Source organism: Eleginops maclovinus, chromosome 13, assembly GCF_036324505.1.
Source record: "Eleginops maclovinus isolate JMC-PN-2008 ecotype Puerto Natales chromosome 13, JC_Emac_rtc_rv5, whole genome shotgun sequence".
Classification (NCBI taxonomy): Eukaryota; Metazoa; Chordata; class Actinopteri; order Perciformes; family Eleginopidae; genus Eleginops; species Eleginops maclovinus.
In genome coordinates, this window is record NC_086361.1 from 10,306,083 (window position 1) to 10,322,337 (window position 16,255).

The 16,255-nt window shown below is 40.2% G+C and overlaps 2 protein-coding genes across 4 annotated transcripts in view; both read right to left on the bottom strand.

Moving 5' to 3' along the window:
* Positions 1-4,356: 4,356 nt before the first annotated feature.
* On the bottom strand, positions 4,357-7,585 carry LOC134875343 (trypsin-3-like). Its single transcript, XM_063899889.1, has 5 exons — positions 7,497-7,585; positions 7,179-7,329; positions 6,146-6,399; positions 5,350-5,486; positions 4,357-4,691 (listed from the first exon to the last, which is right to left on the bottom strand). Exons 1-5 carry the CDS (start codon positions 7,534-7,536, stop codon positions 4,542-4,544), a joined length of 732 nt encoding a protein of 243 aa, XP_063755959.1. The 5' UTR covers positions 7,537-7,585; the 3' UTR covers positions 4,357-4,541.
* A 1,403-nt stretch (positions 7,586-8,988) lies between these two features.
* The window catches only part of LOC134874859 (histone-lysine N-methyltransferase 2B-like), a 32,530-nt gene continuing 25,263 nt past the window's right edge, over positions 8,989-16,255 (bottom strand). For all 3 annotated transcript variants that reach the window (XM_063899091.1, XM_063899089.1, XM_063899090.1), the window contains 9 exons: positions 13,873-16,213; positions 13,220-13,345; positions 12,905-13,023; positions 12,584-12,709; positions 11,847-12,099; positions 11,586-11,696; positions 11,357-11,440; positions 11,129-11,258; positions 8,989-10,766 (listed from right to left, as the gene is read on the bottom strand). In XM_063899091.1, coding sequence (XP_063755161.1) covers positions 10,491-10,766; positions 11,129-11,258; positions 11,357-11,440; positions 11,586-11,696; positions 11,847-12,099; positions 12,584-12,709; positions 12,905-13,023; positions 13,220-13,345; positions 13,873-16,213 — 3,566 coding nt within the window. In that variant the 3' untranslated portion in view covers positions 8,989-10,490. The remainder of the gene's footprint in view (positions 10,767-11,128; positions 11,259-11,356; positions 11,441-11,585; positions 11,697-11,846; positions 12,100-12,583; positions 12,710-12,904; positions 13,024-13,219; positions 13,346-13,872; positions 16,214-16,255) is intronic.

A 16,255-nucleotide genomic window follows, 5' to 3' on the forward strand; every position in this document is an offset into this window, starting at 1 on the left:
CATCTACCTTGGCTTTAGATGCACTGTTTCACACGCTGCTGGTTATCCACATATCATGTTAGCCTGCATACCAGAAAGGAAATACATGACTTTTTGGGGTCAGACAAATAAATAATTTAAACAGAAGGACTTTTGGAGCAGTTTAAACTGTCAAACTACACTCATAAACTCAAAACTACTTAAAAATGATGCAATTCTTTGGAGACATACAATTGAATTAGGGCTGCAAGAAATGATTGGATGTTCATTATTAATTAATCCTACTTTTATTTTCTTGATGAATCATTCAGTCCAAAAATGTCACAAATAATGAAAGAGTCTTATCTCAAGCTACCAGAGACAAAAAGGAATGCCTTCAGTCGGCTTATGTTTTTGAATTGATAATTAAAACCTTAAAGGGATTCAATTTACAATCAAATAAGACGGGGAGAAAAACCCACACATTTAGGAAGCTGTTACAAGCTAATGTTTGGTATTTTCACCAAAGATTACAAAAAGTACACAATGAATTGATTGTTTTTATTTGGCAAGTCACTACTTTTCAGCGCAAGCCTGCAATTTTAACATGCACACGTCAGACTTGGCTCAGATCATATTCTTTTTTATTTAACACTAAATTCATAGAAAATTAGAACATTATAATTATGATAACAATTAACATTGTCAGGTTTGCATTTGCTGGTTACAAAAAAATGTTTTACCTTCTATATTTCACTACTCTACGTGGCTACATGTCAGAATAAATAACAATACCCGTTGGGATGAAGGTTGGCATATTATACAGTAAATAACTGAGTAAAACTTGCATACTGTGACCTTGAGAGGCTTTTGAAACAAGTGATCTAGAAATAAACTTATTTTGCAGTTATTTTTTGCCAATTTTAATTGAGTTCACACGTTGCCTTCAGATTTTGAGCGAGAGTGGCATGAATGATGCTTTGAGATGATTTAATTAATTTGACTATCTTATCAGATGAGACCAAAGGAGAAAAAGGCCGGTCATGGCAGGTCATGAGGGATACTGAACATTTATGTCACCTTAGTTTTGAAGGTTAATCTATTTTCTGTCTTGAGACATAGGCCTACCTACATTTTTGCCAGGTATGATATACTTTATTGACAACACTCTCATAGAAGTCACTGCATACTGTATTATTTTCAAGGACAGCAATCACCTTGGGACACAACAAAAAGATGGCATGACCACCATCCATGGTCATCCTTTCAAAATGTATCATAATAGACATTTTCTTTGATACAAAAGCACTCTAAGCAGCACATACAAGTCAAGTTAAAGCAGCAGTTATACTGCAGGTAGCCAAAAAACTAAACTAAAGAAGCCACAGTAAAACTTGTCTTACCATCCACTGGTGTTGTTTTCCTACGGAGTAGTATTCTCCTTGTAAACTGACTGCCGCACATTTCTTCGTAGGGTCTGTTTTAACAGAGAAATGGGCCAGAGATTATGTGAAATGGGTGCCACAACGACACTACCCTCTGCTGGGATTCAATGGGAATAGCTCATAGCTCACACATGCAGCATCATCATCACGGTGAAGAAGCTCAATTAACATTGTTTAAACATCTATTTTGCACAAACTCGAGGCAGGGTACGCATATTAAATATGCACCTTATATTACCGTTAGTGGTGGAGTTATTTCGGTTAAAAGGCAGGGTTAGCAGGAATTTGGAGCTGCTATGGAGGTCATTTTAGGCTATCATTCATTTAAAGCGGGAAGGCTCTCTCCCTCCCGCCTCACCATCCAGCCGCTAACGTAAGCTAACAGGTCACTATTCTGGCTACTTTAGCTAGTAGCTAACTAGCAAAGAGTTCCAACCATTCCAACGGGTGCAACGGCGTAGCGTAGCCCTTAAAAGCCACTATGATAAAAGTTTAAATCACATTTTACACTTACCAATCTGCCTTTACTGTGTCACGGAGATGTTAACCAGCAGGAGTTTGTGAAGGTTCTTTCAGCTCACCTCTCAGAAATGAAGAAACAACAGGACATGACTGATATATCCATCTGTCCAATCACACTGGCTGTATGCAAATTCCGACAAAAAGGGCCAACAAATTAGAAGCTTAGTCGAGGTGACTTTTTCCCTCTAAAATAAAATGGAATAAATAAAATTAAGTGTACTTTTCAATATTTTGTATAATATCTGGACCAAAGGGGGGGGATCACACAACCTTCAGAGATACACACCTAAAAAGTAAAACATAATATTGAGCATACCATACTGTACATCCCAGGTAGCCTATGACTTTTCATATACTTTGTATAAATATTAAAGAAATCATATTTAACACGCCACAAAATAGGACATTTGCCCGATTGTTGGTCAAAACTATTTCTCATGATCAGAGAAGTTGGTCAGTGTGATTCTAGTCAAATGTTCCTGCAGATAGTTGTGTACTTGAATACATTTCCTTTCTTAATACCGTCCTCCCTGATGTAGCCTACTACAGCCTAGTGTTTGCATTTATTATTGGAGTATTGTCACGTATTTGAAAAGATGCACTTGATGGAATGGAATTGGATAATGTGTAAAGTGTATTGGGTCTGCCGAGGGCAATGTGAAAAGAATAAAAAAGCAAATGTGGTTAGAAAATATTGTATGTAGGCTACAATGTATGTGAGAAATCAGTAACAGCCTGGGAGTCAGCAGGGATGCTGCAGCAGAAACTTCGCACTGCAGTTTCCTTCAGAGCCTGCTAAATGTCACAGACTCCCAGAAGAGGTGAAAAGGACCTGGCTACAGGCAACATGGCACACGTCAATCATCCCTGGCATACAGGATATACTGTAGATAATGTGACAGGAGGAGAAAGACTGCGCCAGAGTCTGCAGCAAATTTAGCCAAAAGTAAATGCATTCTGTCTGATTTCTTTACAGCTGTAAGTGTAGTCATATTTAGAACTAGTGAAATACATTCAACTTTTAATCAAGGAAACCATATCCTAAATCTTTTTCCCTGTTAATTTATCTGTATCAAATTAATTAAATGCTTCTGTTTAAAAATGTGATGGAAATGGTGGTGCAAGAAGTACTTAGAATAATAACTTGAGTAAAAGTAGCAATACACAGTAAATAAAATGCTCTATATCAGGACTTTCCTCTAGAGAAAACTGCATGCAGCCTTTGCCCTTTTATTTATTTATTTATTCGGCCCTGCCCCTCAGACAGCTCAGAGTCCATCCCTGCACAGTGATAAATTCCATACATATGCGTTCAATGAATCCCATTTTTCTGTGCCTTATGTTGTTTGAGAAAACGGTCGAGTCAGTTGGTTCATCAAATTAATTGATAATAGGTTTTTCGGTGTTGGCAAACTGAAGGTCCCAGAATGGGTTGACACTGAAGCTTGCCAGGCACAAAGAGCTGGCTCCCTGCGATGACAACTGGTTTTACACTAGAACAGGTTGGTCACACTGCTGGTGTTTTCACTTGCAACAAATCATCTGCTGCCACAGCTGAAACGATTAGTAAATTAATGAATTGTTTCACTGAATATGAATGTTGGAAATTGGTATATCCCAGCATTTCTAATGTCAAGAAGTTGCCTTTCAAATTGTTCAGAAATAATAACTGGATGACAGAATGTGTCTTTTCCTTCATTTTAGAGACTTAAAAGTTAAACAAATACATTTTTTTAAATTAATCAACAATGGGAATATTGATAAGATCCAGCCTAAACTAAATGAATGAAATGTTTTTCAGCATTTCTATTATGACAGGATATTTTATATATACTGTATGTACAGAACATGCATGTCTATATAATGTGCTTTAAAAACTGTACAATTATAATCAGAGGATCTATTTTTTGATTGTAACTATTATAATTATGATTAAGCGAAATATATGCCTTATGCTGGTACTTATGTGATTAAGTTACATATACTGTCTTGCCATCCCTAAATATAGTTATGGCCCATGCGCATGCTTTCCTGTTTAATATGGCTGCATGGCACTCCTCTCTGCTCCGTCTGTTCATCTGTATGTTGAGTTTGCCTCAGCAAACAAGAAACAGCTACATTTATAAACTATCTAAGGAACGCATGCAAAGACAAATAATATGCAGTTATGCCTTACTTCCTATATACTCAAATTTCTTGTCTCACATATCTCCATTGCCCAGAGCGCAAAAATCTGTTTGTAGACATGCATGTGTCTATAGTACAACAAGGGTAAATTAACTATTATACTTTGCTGTTCTGCAAAAAATTACGGTTTCATTAAGCATTTCAAGGCAGCAGTGGCCTTCTGACAGCACAGAATAAGTCAACAATAACTTAAAATACAAAGCACGTTTATATTGTTTGACAATAACTCATTATGAAACAAAACTGATGTGGTGAATGCTGATTTTAATTATTATTTGTGCGATTCTTTTGAATATTGCCTGAACATTTGATTCATAAGATGTTTATCAATAAAAAAAATACAAAGCACTTTTCAAATAATATGAGTATGAACATGGAGTATGGTGATAGAATATCAGCTTGGATGTGGATGTATGGGCGATTGTGTGTTTAGTTGTTGGACATGGTGCTGCTGATCCATCCATTGTAGCGGCACACTCGGGCATACACGCTGGGATGTCCCTGCATGGCGCAGTCATAACCCCAGGACACGACTCCCTGCAGCTGACCGTTACACACCAGAGGACCACCAGAGTCTCCCTGCAACACAAGCAGAAGAAGACAGGGGTTTAAATGTTACTGTAATAGTACAAACACGATACATGGTAGGCTTTGTAACTCAGGCTATGTTTCTTCAGTTTAAAAAAAAGGTTACATTTAAGACCGTGTAGAAATAAAAGTAATATCAATTTGTATTTTCCAGTCATACTCCCAAGTATTATAAGAAGCCCATGAATAAAAGTCTGTTGAAACACGTTTGCTCTATAATGCAAAACGGTTTTAAATGATCGGTTATTTAATCAGTATATGCCTGAGAAGCATGTAAATATCGGTCTCGGCTGAAGAAAAAACTATATGATGTATTCCTAGAAAAGAATAAAAAAGGAGGATGTCCAGTGATTTAAAATGTCTCTTGCAATACTGTTGCATCATCTTCCTGCAGTCAACAATCCAGACACAGCAGTGGCAGTGGTGTGAATAAAAAATGGGTACACTGAAAACATATCTGTTCTATAATTAAAGGATTTTAGAGTGGATTCATGGAGCATTTGCATTGAAGGAGTATATCAACTAAATTATCAGTGAAATAAGTGCTATAGTGCTAAGTGTTATCGTGTGTTTTTGTACTGCAGGAAGAAATGCACACTCCTGCACATCCTGACCCCCTGTGTGTTCACTGTGGTTTAGTCCGACTCACTTGGCAGCTGCTGGCACCTCCGCTCATGAATCCGGAGCAAAGCATGTTGTCTGTGAGAAGGTGGGGGTAGGCGTTCTTGCAGATCCTGTCATCAATGATGGGCTGCCTCAGACACTGCAGCCTGTCAGGGAAGTTGTCTGTGGAGCGGAAAAATTGTCTTTGTGACTGTATCTGATCATATTTAAATACTACTTTGAATATGTATATTAAGGATAACTATATTATGAGTGAAGTAAAATGACTTAAATGAAAAAGTTAATAATTTAGAAAATGAATCCTTCAATATACTTGATTACTTTGGGATGAGGTTTTAACAATGTTTTAAATTGGGCAATAAAGCTCCCCAAAATGTTTTAATTGCTGTCAAATTTGTATTAAACTGGAATTAAGATTGGAACAGAGCAAAATAAAAAAATATATAAAGCCGCGGAAAAAATTAAGAGACCACTTCAGCATTATCATTTTCTCTGGTTTTATTATTTATAGACATGTCTTTGTGTTAAGCTTTAAAAAAATGTTTTATTGTATTATATAAACTACTGATCATTTCTCTCTGTGTTGGTATTCAAGAGACACTGGAATGGTTGCTATACATGTAGTTAAAGATTTAAGAATGGTCTCTTATTTTTTTCCGGGAGCAGTTTACATATGCGAGTCCTATATGTGACTCCTTTAATCAATAATCAAAAACAATTTGCACAACATATGTTTTCTTAGTGACTGATCATAATAACATGTATTTTGTTATACAGTTGGTTAACTCTGTAAATAATCCTGTGCATGAATCATCACTTACTTCCATTGGCGGACAAGTTGCCCCAGCCGGACACCATGCAGTTCTCATCGGCCTGGGGGCAGCGGGTGGGCAGGGCCACGGTCTGGACGTTGCTGTTGAGGGTGGCGGGGCGGCTCAGTTTGATCAGCATGATGTCATTGTCCAGGTTGTAGCTGTTGTACTGTGGGTGCTTGATCATCTTTACTCCATCAATCCACTGCTCCGTACCCTCGTTTGAAGCGATGTTGTGCTCGCCAAGGCGGACCTGGATACGACTGGTGGTCGTGAAAGTTAAGTCAATAAATATTTCAAATGTATTAAATATATAATGTATTTGGCGTCACATACATGGGTGGGATCTCATTTAAAGGGTAGATTATCAATGATAAACTTTAACAAAGATTTCTAGCAGCACTCAAGAAGTGTGTTGAAAGGAAATGGCTTAATTCAGAGCCACTTACTGTTGATTAACGGATGGAATAATATATGAAGTGAATATTTTGGGAAGGTAGGTCTTCCTTCAAATTCCAAAGATTTTTTTCCACAGCTTTGCACCAAGTGGACTGAGTAGAAAAAACCTTGAGGTCAGACTCAATCGACATCTGCTTTCCCTTTTTGTAGTTTTTCTAAAGGTAAATTCTAAATAAATAAAGCTGTAAAATGGTTATCAAAATACTGAAACATGTTGGTTTTACATGCAAATCTACTTGCAGTAATACCTATGTTAAATGATGAATGTCAAAAAATTGCTTTTCCAAAAATAAAATCTTATCTTATTTTACATATATAAAGTTTTCGACTGACTGTGACTACAAAGGGTTACCTGTACTCAAGTGTCTAGCTTGCTATCATGGTAGAGAAGGGGAAAACAGAATAGAATAGAAAAAACGCACAACTTTTCTATTTTTATGCAGGGGGACATTATGATTCATGATTACCTTATTTAAGATTTTGTTTTTAATTGAGGTTACAAGAAAGAATCTGCCATATGGGGAAAAGTATAATTTCAGGCTCTGTTTTAAGGGTGGGAAAAGTTGTGGCTTCCTGTACTTACGACTTGTAGCAGTGAGCAGCAGACACCACCCACTGGCTGGAAATGAGGGATCCGCCGCAGAAGTGGTATCCAGCATTCAGAGACACCTGGTAGGGAACCGAGTTTCTGGTACACTCGTACCCGCCGACAACCTTCTCATCCTCAGCAGCAACTGAAACAGCACATCAAATGAAATCACAATGTATTAGCATGAATAAAATAGAAACAAAGCCATTAATAAGTTAAACATATCGTTTTAAGCTATAAGGTCCTGTAGTGCATAAGTATTTATTTATCAAAACAGGACAAATAAAATATAATAATTGCTAAGTCTCTTACACGCTGCTCCAAGCAAGGCAAGGAATATCAGGGCCTTCATGGTGACTTATCTTTTGAATGTCAGAAAAAGTTCAGCCTGTAACTCTTTATATACGCCTCCTGCTCTTTATGTTTACAGATTTCTCAAGGTCGGGAAGGTACAATGCAAAACTGTTCTGGGAAAGAGCCATATGGCTGCAGCCAACAAAAAGACCTTGAATGACATTCAAACTAATAGATGAAACTCCAACTCTGTTTCAAAGCAAACATGTTATGTGTTCAGAAATTATGTATTTTAATGTTTTATGTGCATTTTACTGAGTTAAGCAGAAGGGACTCACTCATGAATATATGTTTTTCTGTGTTCAAAGGAGACCTGGCTAAGGTCGGCAGCAGCATGAATAGAAGTGAAAAACCAAGCATAGGGAACTCAACATTAAAAGAGACATTTCAAATAGTCAGTTCTTTACTAGGTACAGAGTTATATATTTGTTAGTCAAGTTAAAAAAACGATGAAATATTACAGATATAAAGCTATACATAGATCATGATCATTGAGCTTAATTTATATGAAACTTCTTTTTAAATGAAAGGATTTTATCATGTTAAACAATATTTCTGTACTTTTGAGAATCATAGCAGGAGAGGAGTCCAGTTGTAGATGCTGGTGTGCACTGAACTGATGTCCCATTTCTTAACTGTCAATAATATGTGAGACAGCAGTTGAGCAGGTGCTGCTGCTCCCTACTCAGCAGTTCGCTCTAGGAAAATTCAAAGGTTTATCAGTGATCCACTCAAAGCTGATAAGACTTTCTTTCCAAAACTACAGCAACACTGGAAAAAAGGGACAGTGTACTTGTGCATACAGATAGATGACAAATTAAAGGGGCAGTATTACGCTACTTTTCAGGTTTATATTTCTGATTTGTGCCTCTATTGTGACATGTTTACAGCACCTCCTTCCACCCTCTGTCGGAAACCAGAACCCAGAGAATCTGGCGTGAACTTCGGGATTTTGGCCTTTGCAGACCATTTACATGCATAAAAACTATACAACACACTGCAGGAAAGGAAAACCCTCAAAAAACACACAAGGGGCCCTTTCAAAAACACTCACAAAAAGGACAAAAGAGGACACTAAATTGTTTTTTAAACATGAAAATAATTCAGCTATTTAAGAATTCACATTCACCAGATATAAAACAAACATTAGACTTTGAAACTGTCAGCAGATTTGAGAGGCTTTCACATTTTCCAAGGAATTGAAAAAGCAGCTGGAGATGAACACACTAACACCTTTTCTTGTTTTTATAATTTTACTTAGTTTGTCACTGATCTGTAGATTTTTTGGTTACGCAATCAGGAAAAAAAGAATAACACAAACAATACCATAAATGTAAAAAGTCACATTCAAAATGTAGATGGATATTTATACAGTACATGTTCACTAAAGTATCTCAGTTAACATTGTATTCTTAATTATTTAAAATCATTGGCAAATCGAAGGCACATGTTAACATTTGCAATTTTTATTGAACATAAATTAAAAAAGGAAGTGAAGGTAAAAAAATATTTAACAGGTTTAGAAATTCTTTATACAACTTTGTACAGGCAAGGATCCATACTAAGCCAATTGAGCAACAAAGCTTTGCGTGTAGATAAATAATCCTTAAAAAAAGAAAACATATTTCCACAGCATTCAGCCTTTTAACTAAACTGTCTCAAATCCATCTAAATCCAGAAGCTAAATTCAGCTGCACAAAGGGGTAAATCGCAGGCATAAAAGCAAGAAATAGCATTGATATTATTTGTTTTCATACTATTAAGCAGTAATGATTAGTAACTGAACAATAAGGAATCTTTTATTTCCCAATGTGGTGTCAAATTAATTAAATCTTGCTTCATGATATCTTTGAGGTAGTACAACTGTGAGACACAAGAGGATGTAAAACGTAGCTTAAACTTTTATTTACTCAGCAATGGCTTCAGTTCTCAACTTCAGCCTCGACTTACAAATAGAAAGTTAAAAGCTCAAACATTTATTTCCATCAGCTTGTTGAATATACATTTATTGTTCAAATATACAAAAATACAAAAAGATGTATAAGGGACTGTGCGGCGCACGATCATTATATTCAGTTTGAACCTTGGCTGCACCAAGGAACTCTCCCTTATAGACCTTAAATACACAAACAGTACAAAATTAACAGATAAAGAACAGACAGCAATGGCGGGATAAAAGCATTTCGGTCACAGCATTTCTGCAGTCACAAATAAAAACAGGGAATTTCAACTCAGGGGGCAAAAAGGGGTTTAAGTTACTATATTAAAACTACCTTTTGGGTTAAATGTCCCCAGCACCTTATGTTATCCAGAATGAAGTTAAAACGCAGCTGCACTACAGTGTGCTCGGGTTGTCTGGAGATGGATGCGTTTGTTTTAATCCAAAGTAAAAATTGTTCCGCCTGCTGTGACACCAGTGCTGCCGGAGAAGGTTGTGTCAATGTAAGGTGCTGAATAAATTCTCCTCATCCTCCTTAGTGACCTTGTATTTACCGATATACCAGCATCACCACAGACAGTAGTAGCTGCAATCTCAGCTTGCACTGTTTGTAGCCGGTAACAATTGCCTTCTAGCAGAGGCTCCTGACAAATTCAATGTAAGAAAGTAAGAATGTGTTGTATGAGATGGTGAAACAGTACAAAAGTCCCCCCCCAAAAGGTGAACTTTTCGTTAGTTTAACTGCACTTTCTCACAGACCAACACTCTAGCATCGACATAAATATTATTCATCAGAAACATATGGCTCTAATCTGGTTCACAGCAGTTCATGTGACAGAAAGGTCCTCCATCAGTCTATAAATTATGTTTCCATCAAAGCAAAGCAGATCTGTGTATCAGAGAATTCCCTCTCATGGCTACGTCTCGACAGTCGCCTTCATCAGTCGGCCTCCTGAGTTCAAGTGCATTTAACAAGACGGCTATTTGTGCGGTGTGTGAGAGTGTGTGTTGTACTAGTTCAGGAAGCGACGGCAGCGCCTCGTCGAGCAGTTGCAGTGCAGCTTGCTGTTCTCGTCCTCGATGGGGAACTTGTAGTCGTAGGTGAGTTCCTCGCCCCGGTAGATTTTCCTCAGGGCGAAGATGACGATGTGCTTGCGCCCGTCCACGTTGATGACGCGAGAGTAGCAGTTGGGCTCGCACGAGTGGTTGATGAAGCGAGCGGCGTTGCCTTGCATCGTTGCGTCCACCACGTCGAAGTCGTCGATGCGGAACATGTAACAGCCGATTCCCTGAGGGAGGGGGAATAAACCATCACTATTTTCACATTTTCAGTACATTAAACATCTGTAGAGCAATCCATCATTCTAGATTATGTTAGTGTGAGTGGTCGAGGGTCGGATAGCAACATTTTCTGGGCTCTGATCAGGTTTCGGACACATTTTGCTGTTTAAAAATCTCAATTACTATTTTCCGTTTTTTCAGACCACATTTTCAGAAAGCTAGCTGTTTATTATGTACATTAAAAGTTTGAGATTCCATGTATGTTGCTTTTGACATTTTGCATGCTAATATGCTGTAAGTGCCAGGCAATTTTAAAGGGAATATTTGAAACACATAATGCGATATAAGAGTGCCTATTGTGTTTTCTAACCTTGCTGTCATAATATTTCTCCCGCTTATCAGTCAGCACGGAGCGAATGACGTTGCCAGCGTACTCGATCACCATCTCGCCAGCCTCGATGTTTCTTTTGCAGAAAAGACCGCGACCATGAATTTCAGACCTAAGAGAGGATTCAAGATCAGTACTCGGGTAAATGCGTTTGATCACAAAAGAAGTTTTGGACTTTAATGAAATTGTGTGCACTTCCTCTCATTTTACCTGTAAACTCCCACTGCTTCTTTGGAAATTTTTTCCAGGTGTCTGAATCTCATTGCCATGGGAAGCTCACTGCTGGTGGCTCGCCTGTGGGAGTGAAACACACAAAGGATGACATCACCATGGACACAGTCAGATAAATTACCATGTGGAATAATACTGTTCATAACGCTGTTCAAGTTAAGATTTTATAAGCTTGAATCATAAAGTGCCTCAAACGTAATCCTCTTACCTGGAAGATTTAAGTGGAAATTCATCCTCCTCCTCATCAAAGGGGCCCACAATGACATCGAGCCCTCTGTGCTGCGATGCCAGGAAGTTGAACATATCAAAAGTCGCTTTCCTGATTATACGGAAAAAATAGAATTATTTTGAGGTGCATTTAATTCACTGACTAAGAAGAACACACAAAATAACCAAGCAACAACATTTGAAGTGCACCCCTTAAACAGAGTAGCTCTTAAAAATAAATCCAGTTGTGAAAAAACGGTACCTTGTGTGGATTTCAGTGCGAGCGCAGCCGCTTGGATTTAGAGGAAGCTCTTCCTCGATGTTATCGCAGCAGTGGAAACGGAAGCGATGGCGTTTGCAGTTTGCGGCACCATGCAGCTGCTCCAGGAGGAAGATGACGGCATCGTGAACGACACCGAGCACCCGCGGCCCGCTCATCCCGCCCAGAGGCAGCTGCTTCAGGTGGAAGCCTGCCCGGGCTTCAAGGACGCCGTCAATCACTGCACGCCAGGCCACTGAGGGAGGAGATAAGAGGGTGTGAGGACAACGCTGTACACAAGCTGACAATTTCGCTCTCGTCTCAAATGCTTTAATCCATGCTAAGATTAACAGTAGTTTTAGTTTGAATATAGTTAAGAAGAGTGTTGAAATGTTCACAATCGTTTTATTTGGTAATCATCTTAAGTACTGTTTCACCAATACACCCAGAAGAAAACATTGGACCTAAGCTGAAATGCTTGGTTAAAAGGCAGCCAGTTTAGGATATTTATTATTTAATTACTCAAGACCTGGCTGCATGCGATAAAACTAAAAGGGATTAAAGCAATTGCAGCATAGCGCCATCTGCTGGAATGTAAATTATCTTCACTCCAGGGGTTCAATGACACCAGCTCCAAAACAGTGTCTCAAGCACAACACACCTAGAAGATTATACCTCAGCTACCATGTTAGCTTTGTTAACATATTTAGTGCTCAGGACAAAATACAAGCAGCCATTACCCTCTATGCTGTTAGCCTTCACACAGAAGCCATCATCACTGGTGATTTCGAAGCGCAGGTGGGGCTGGTTCATGTACGTCCTCTTTCTGTGTGTGGGTGCAGGTGCATCTTCCTCTGAGCTAAAACCTGTACAGGTTAAAAAGTAGTCACAAAAAGGTGTTACATTTCCAGAAAGCATTGGTACCTTTTCCATAGTATTAAAGTCAGTATTAAGAGATACATAATGTGTGGCAAATTAAGAACACCTCTCAAACTGCCACAGTGCCACGCGTTTAGTCTCTGAATGTTTTAAACAATTGAACATAATGTTTAGTTGCAAACCTGTATAGGGGCCCCATTCAGAGAGGTCTGCATGGTGAGCGCCGACCCACTTGTGTGTTTTACTCTGAATGTGACTGTTGGTATGTGCAGGTGAGGGCGGACTCTCAACCCGAGGGTGCCTGAACAGAAAGGACAAACATTTAAGTAAAAGATAATTCAAATTAAATACTTCAAAAATGAATTACCATATATTAAAAAATGAGCCAATTTGTCAAGAAATACCAAAAACATAGATAAGTTAATCATTACTCCATTTTCGTTTGTTTATAGCACCATTATGAGGCTCTTTTTAGAGATCCTTTAAGATGAACTAACCTGGAGGGTGTAGGAGGAGGAGGTGGAGCGGTAATCCTTAACTGCTCAGGCTTATGTGACATTTGTTCCTGATCCATATCAAGGATGTCCTTCATTGATGGAGCTTTCATCCTCACACCACTTGGTCTAATGGAAGAAATCAAGAGGGATTTTGATGACTTATTCCTGAGACTTGAGACAAAGACGATCTACGATTGATTGAAATTCTAGTTTTATTGATGCCGTCATCTTTTTGCTTATAATGTCAAACGCTGCATCTACACTGCTGGAAATGTCTTGTTCAAGCTTGTTCCTTGTTGTAGAGGAGTACTGTGATTCATTCAAATGTAATTTAGCATATTGTTTATCAGTCAGTTTAAAACGGGTTTAACAGTCAAAGTTATATCCTTTTAAGAAAAGCAGCATTGTTATTTAACATAGCATTTTTAAATGTTGTTAGGTATTAACTAACAATAGGTTCAGATATCAGATTTAATAAAATAGCTTTGGGCATTAAGGCTGAAATTCAGGATTTTAATTTTTAGGATTAGATCCAAAGGAGAATCGAATGACATTGGTAATAAGAAAAAAAAGATCTATTCCCAATCCTTTTTAATAGTTATCAGAGGTAGTAACTTAAACATGCATTGCAGAGAGGAATCAAATCAAAATACCTGGCTTCATTTACTTGATCCAGATCACTTGAGGGATCCCTCAAAAAGTCCATCTTGGATTTCTTATTGGAGGGTCGGTCGAACACCGTCGACACTCTCTTGACTCTCACCTGCTGTCGTGATGACGAGGCATGTGCTGGTTGCAGGTTTAAATCTGGTTCATTTAGTAAACTGTGGGGGGATTCTGGAGGTGCAGCTGGGGACTGATGGGAGACCTCTGAAGCCTGAAACGGCAAGGCCTTTTGATGTTTGGTCTTTGGCCAGCAAGTTTTACTGAGGATGATGGGGGTAGTCTTTGGCTCGTCTCGGTGTGTGGCCATGGCTCTGTCGATGATAGCCTGGGCTGTGCTTGCTTTGATGCTAGAGAAACGTGCTTCAGGGGTCGTCTGCAAGGTCACTGGGGTCGTGGCTACTACAGCGCCGGCGCTTTTCATAGGCATCACTCTGACGATGATTTTTTTCTCTGTAGTTGTGGTGTTGTTGCTGGCGGAGGGGGCGTTTGTGGCTGAGACGCTGGAACGCGGCTTTATTACAACGCGAGGGACAGAGCGCTGCAAAGCATTCCCGCTGTGGAGAATCTTAGCAATCTGGCTTATTTTATTGTAGGCAGGAGAGTTTGTGCTGAGGGTCTGATAAGTGTTGGACCTCGGGTCTTTGATCAGAATCTGACCCTGTCGGTTGACTAACAGGACCTGAGGGGCGGGAGCCGGCGAGCTTGTGGTTGCGGCTTGATTCTGAATGGCAACCTGCTGCTGACTTCCTGTCGGGTTGTCCAAGCGAATGGCGATGGTTCTGCCCTGTGTGGCCGCGGCCTGAATTGGTAAGTTCAAACCATTGATCACGATGGGGGAGGTGACTGTGCGAGAAACAGTGACAGCAGCGGAGGAAGCATTGTTTACGATCTGTACAGGCCGAGGTGGCAACATCACTTTGAAGTTGCGCTGCTGTGGAAGACAAGGTTTCGGCGACAAGCGTTTGAGGTTCGATGGTGGAGATTTTGTCTTCACGATGATGGCCTTCATCGGCAACGTGGGCAACTTTTGGGTTTTACGCTTCTGACCCTCAGCACGATCCGGGAAGTAGTCAGGGTCTTTCAAATCATCTTTAAACCCTTCAACGGGGTCGACCGATGAGGTGCTGTCTTCTTTGAGGCCGACTTCAATGTTATTCGTGCACAGAGCAGAGCCACCTTCAGAAGAAATAAAATGGCCTGTGGTGGAATCCAGAAACAGATCCTCTGGAGGTGTTGGCATTTCAAAGCTCATCGGGACTTCTTCCTCCTGAACTGACATATCGTCGTTTTCATAACTTGTTTCGAGAATGTCACACGGTGGAGTACTTTCATGTACCTCCAGCTCATGGCTGGACTTTGGCATGCTGTAGATGGAATCCAACCTCTGAAGGGTGACTGTCAGCTGCTTAGTCGGTGTATTATGTGAGCTGTGGATCTTACTCACTTCATGTTGTCTTTCTGTGTCCTCCTGAGCTTCGACATCGACCGCATCGCTTTCATCGCTCTCCGACCCTCCGTCCGCTCCATCTAACTGGGAGATGGACTGTGTGGAAGTGAGCTGTGCTGAGGCATCCGAGCTGCTAGCTGCATCACACACCACTGTGCGGGAAAATTTAAAGTAATGGCTCGAGTCTTCAACTTCCGAGTCATTCTCCCGGTTGTCTTCTTGCATCTGCACATCCTGCCCTATGTTTTCCACCTCTTCCCTCCCGCCCTGTGCTACACAGTGAAGGCCCACGTTCTCAGTTAGCAGAGCCTCGTCAAAGTCGAGCTTAGCGTTCAGCATGGAAGCCACTGCTACCTCTGTGTCCGTGTCGAACACCGTGTACGGCAGCTCCTGGGCCATCAGGTGGGCTACCTCCTCCTCAAGGTTATCAGGCGCTAGTGAGATCCCGTTGGTTGTGGCCACCGCTGCGTCTTCTGCCTCAGACGACGCTAGGAAGTCCTGGGGAACCTCTGAAGAAATGGGTGTGGTGATTTTAAAGTTCTGCCTCCCTCTGGGGGAGTGAGTGATGGCTCCTTGCAGAGGAGACAGTCCTGCAGTAATGCTGGAGTTGGATCGGGGCGGGGAGCTCCAGACTGGTGATGCTGAGTTTTGTCGTGACAGAGGAGGAGACGTTGCTCCTAAATTGGATGTCCTCGTAGGGGAACTGAACAGAGCACACCTGGAGTGGATGGTGCCACCAGAACGGAGGGTCATCGGCACAGACGGGTCGCTGTCTGTTGGCGAGGAACTACAGCGGCTTCTTGATGAGAGCCTGCGAGGCCGACGGGTGTCCTCCAGGTCCCTCAATGTAAGGATGTGATGCGGTTTGGGAAGAGCGGACCCTGAAGGCATCAAACAACAAAGAGTGAAGAGAAGGCAAAAGG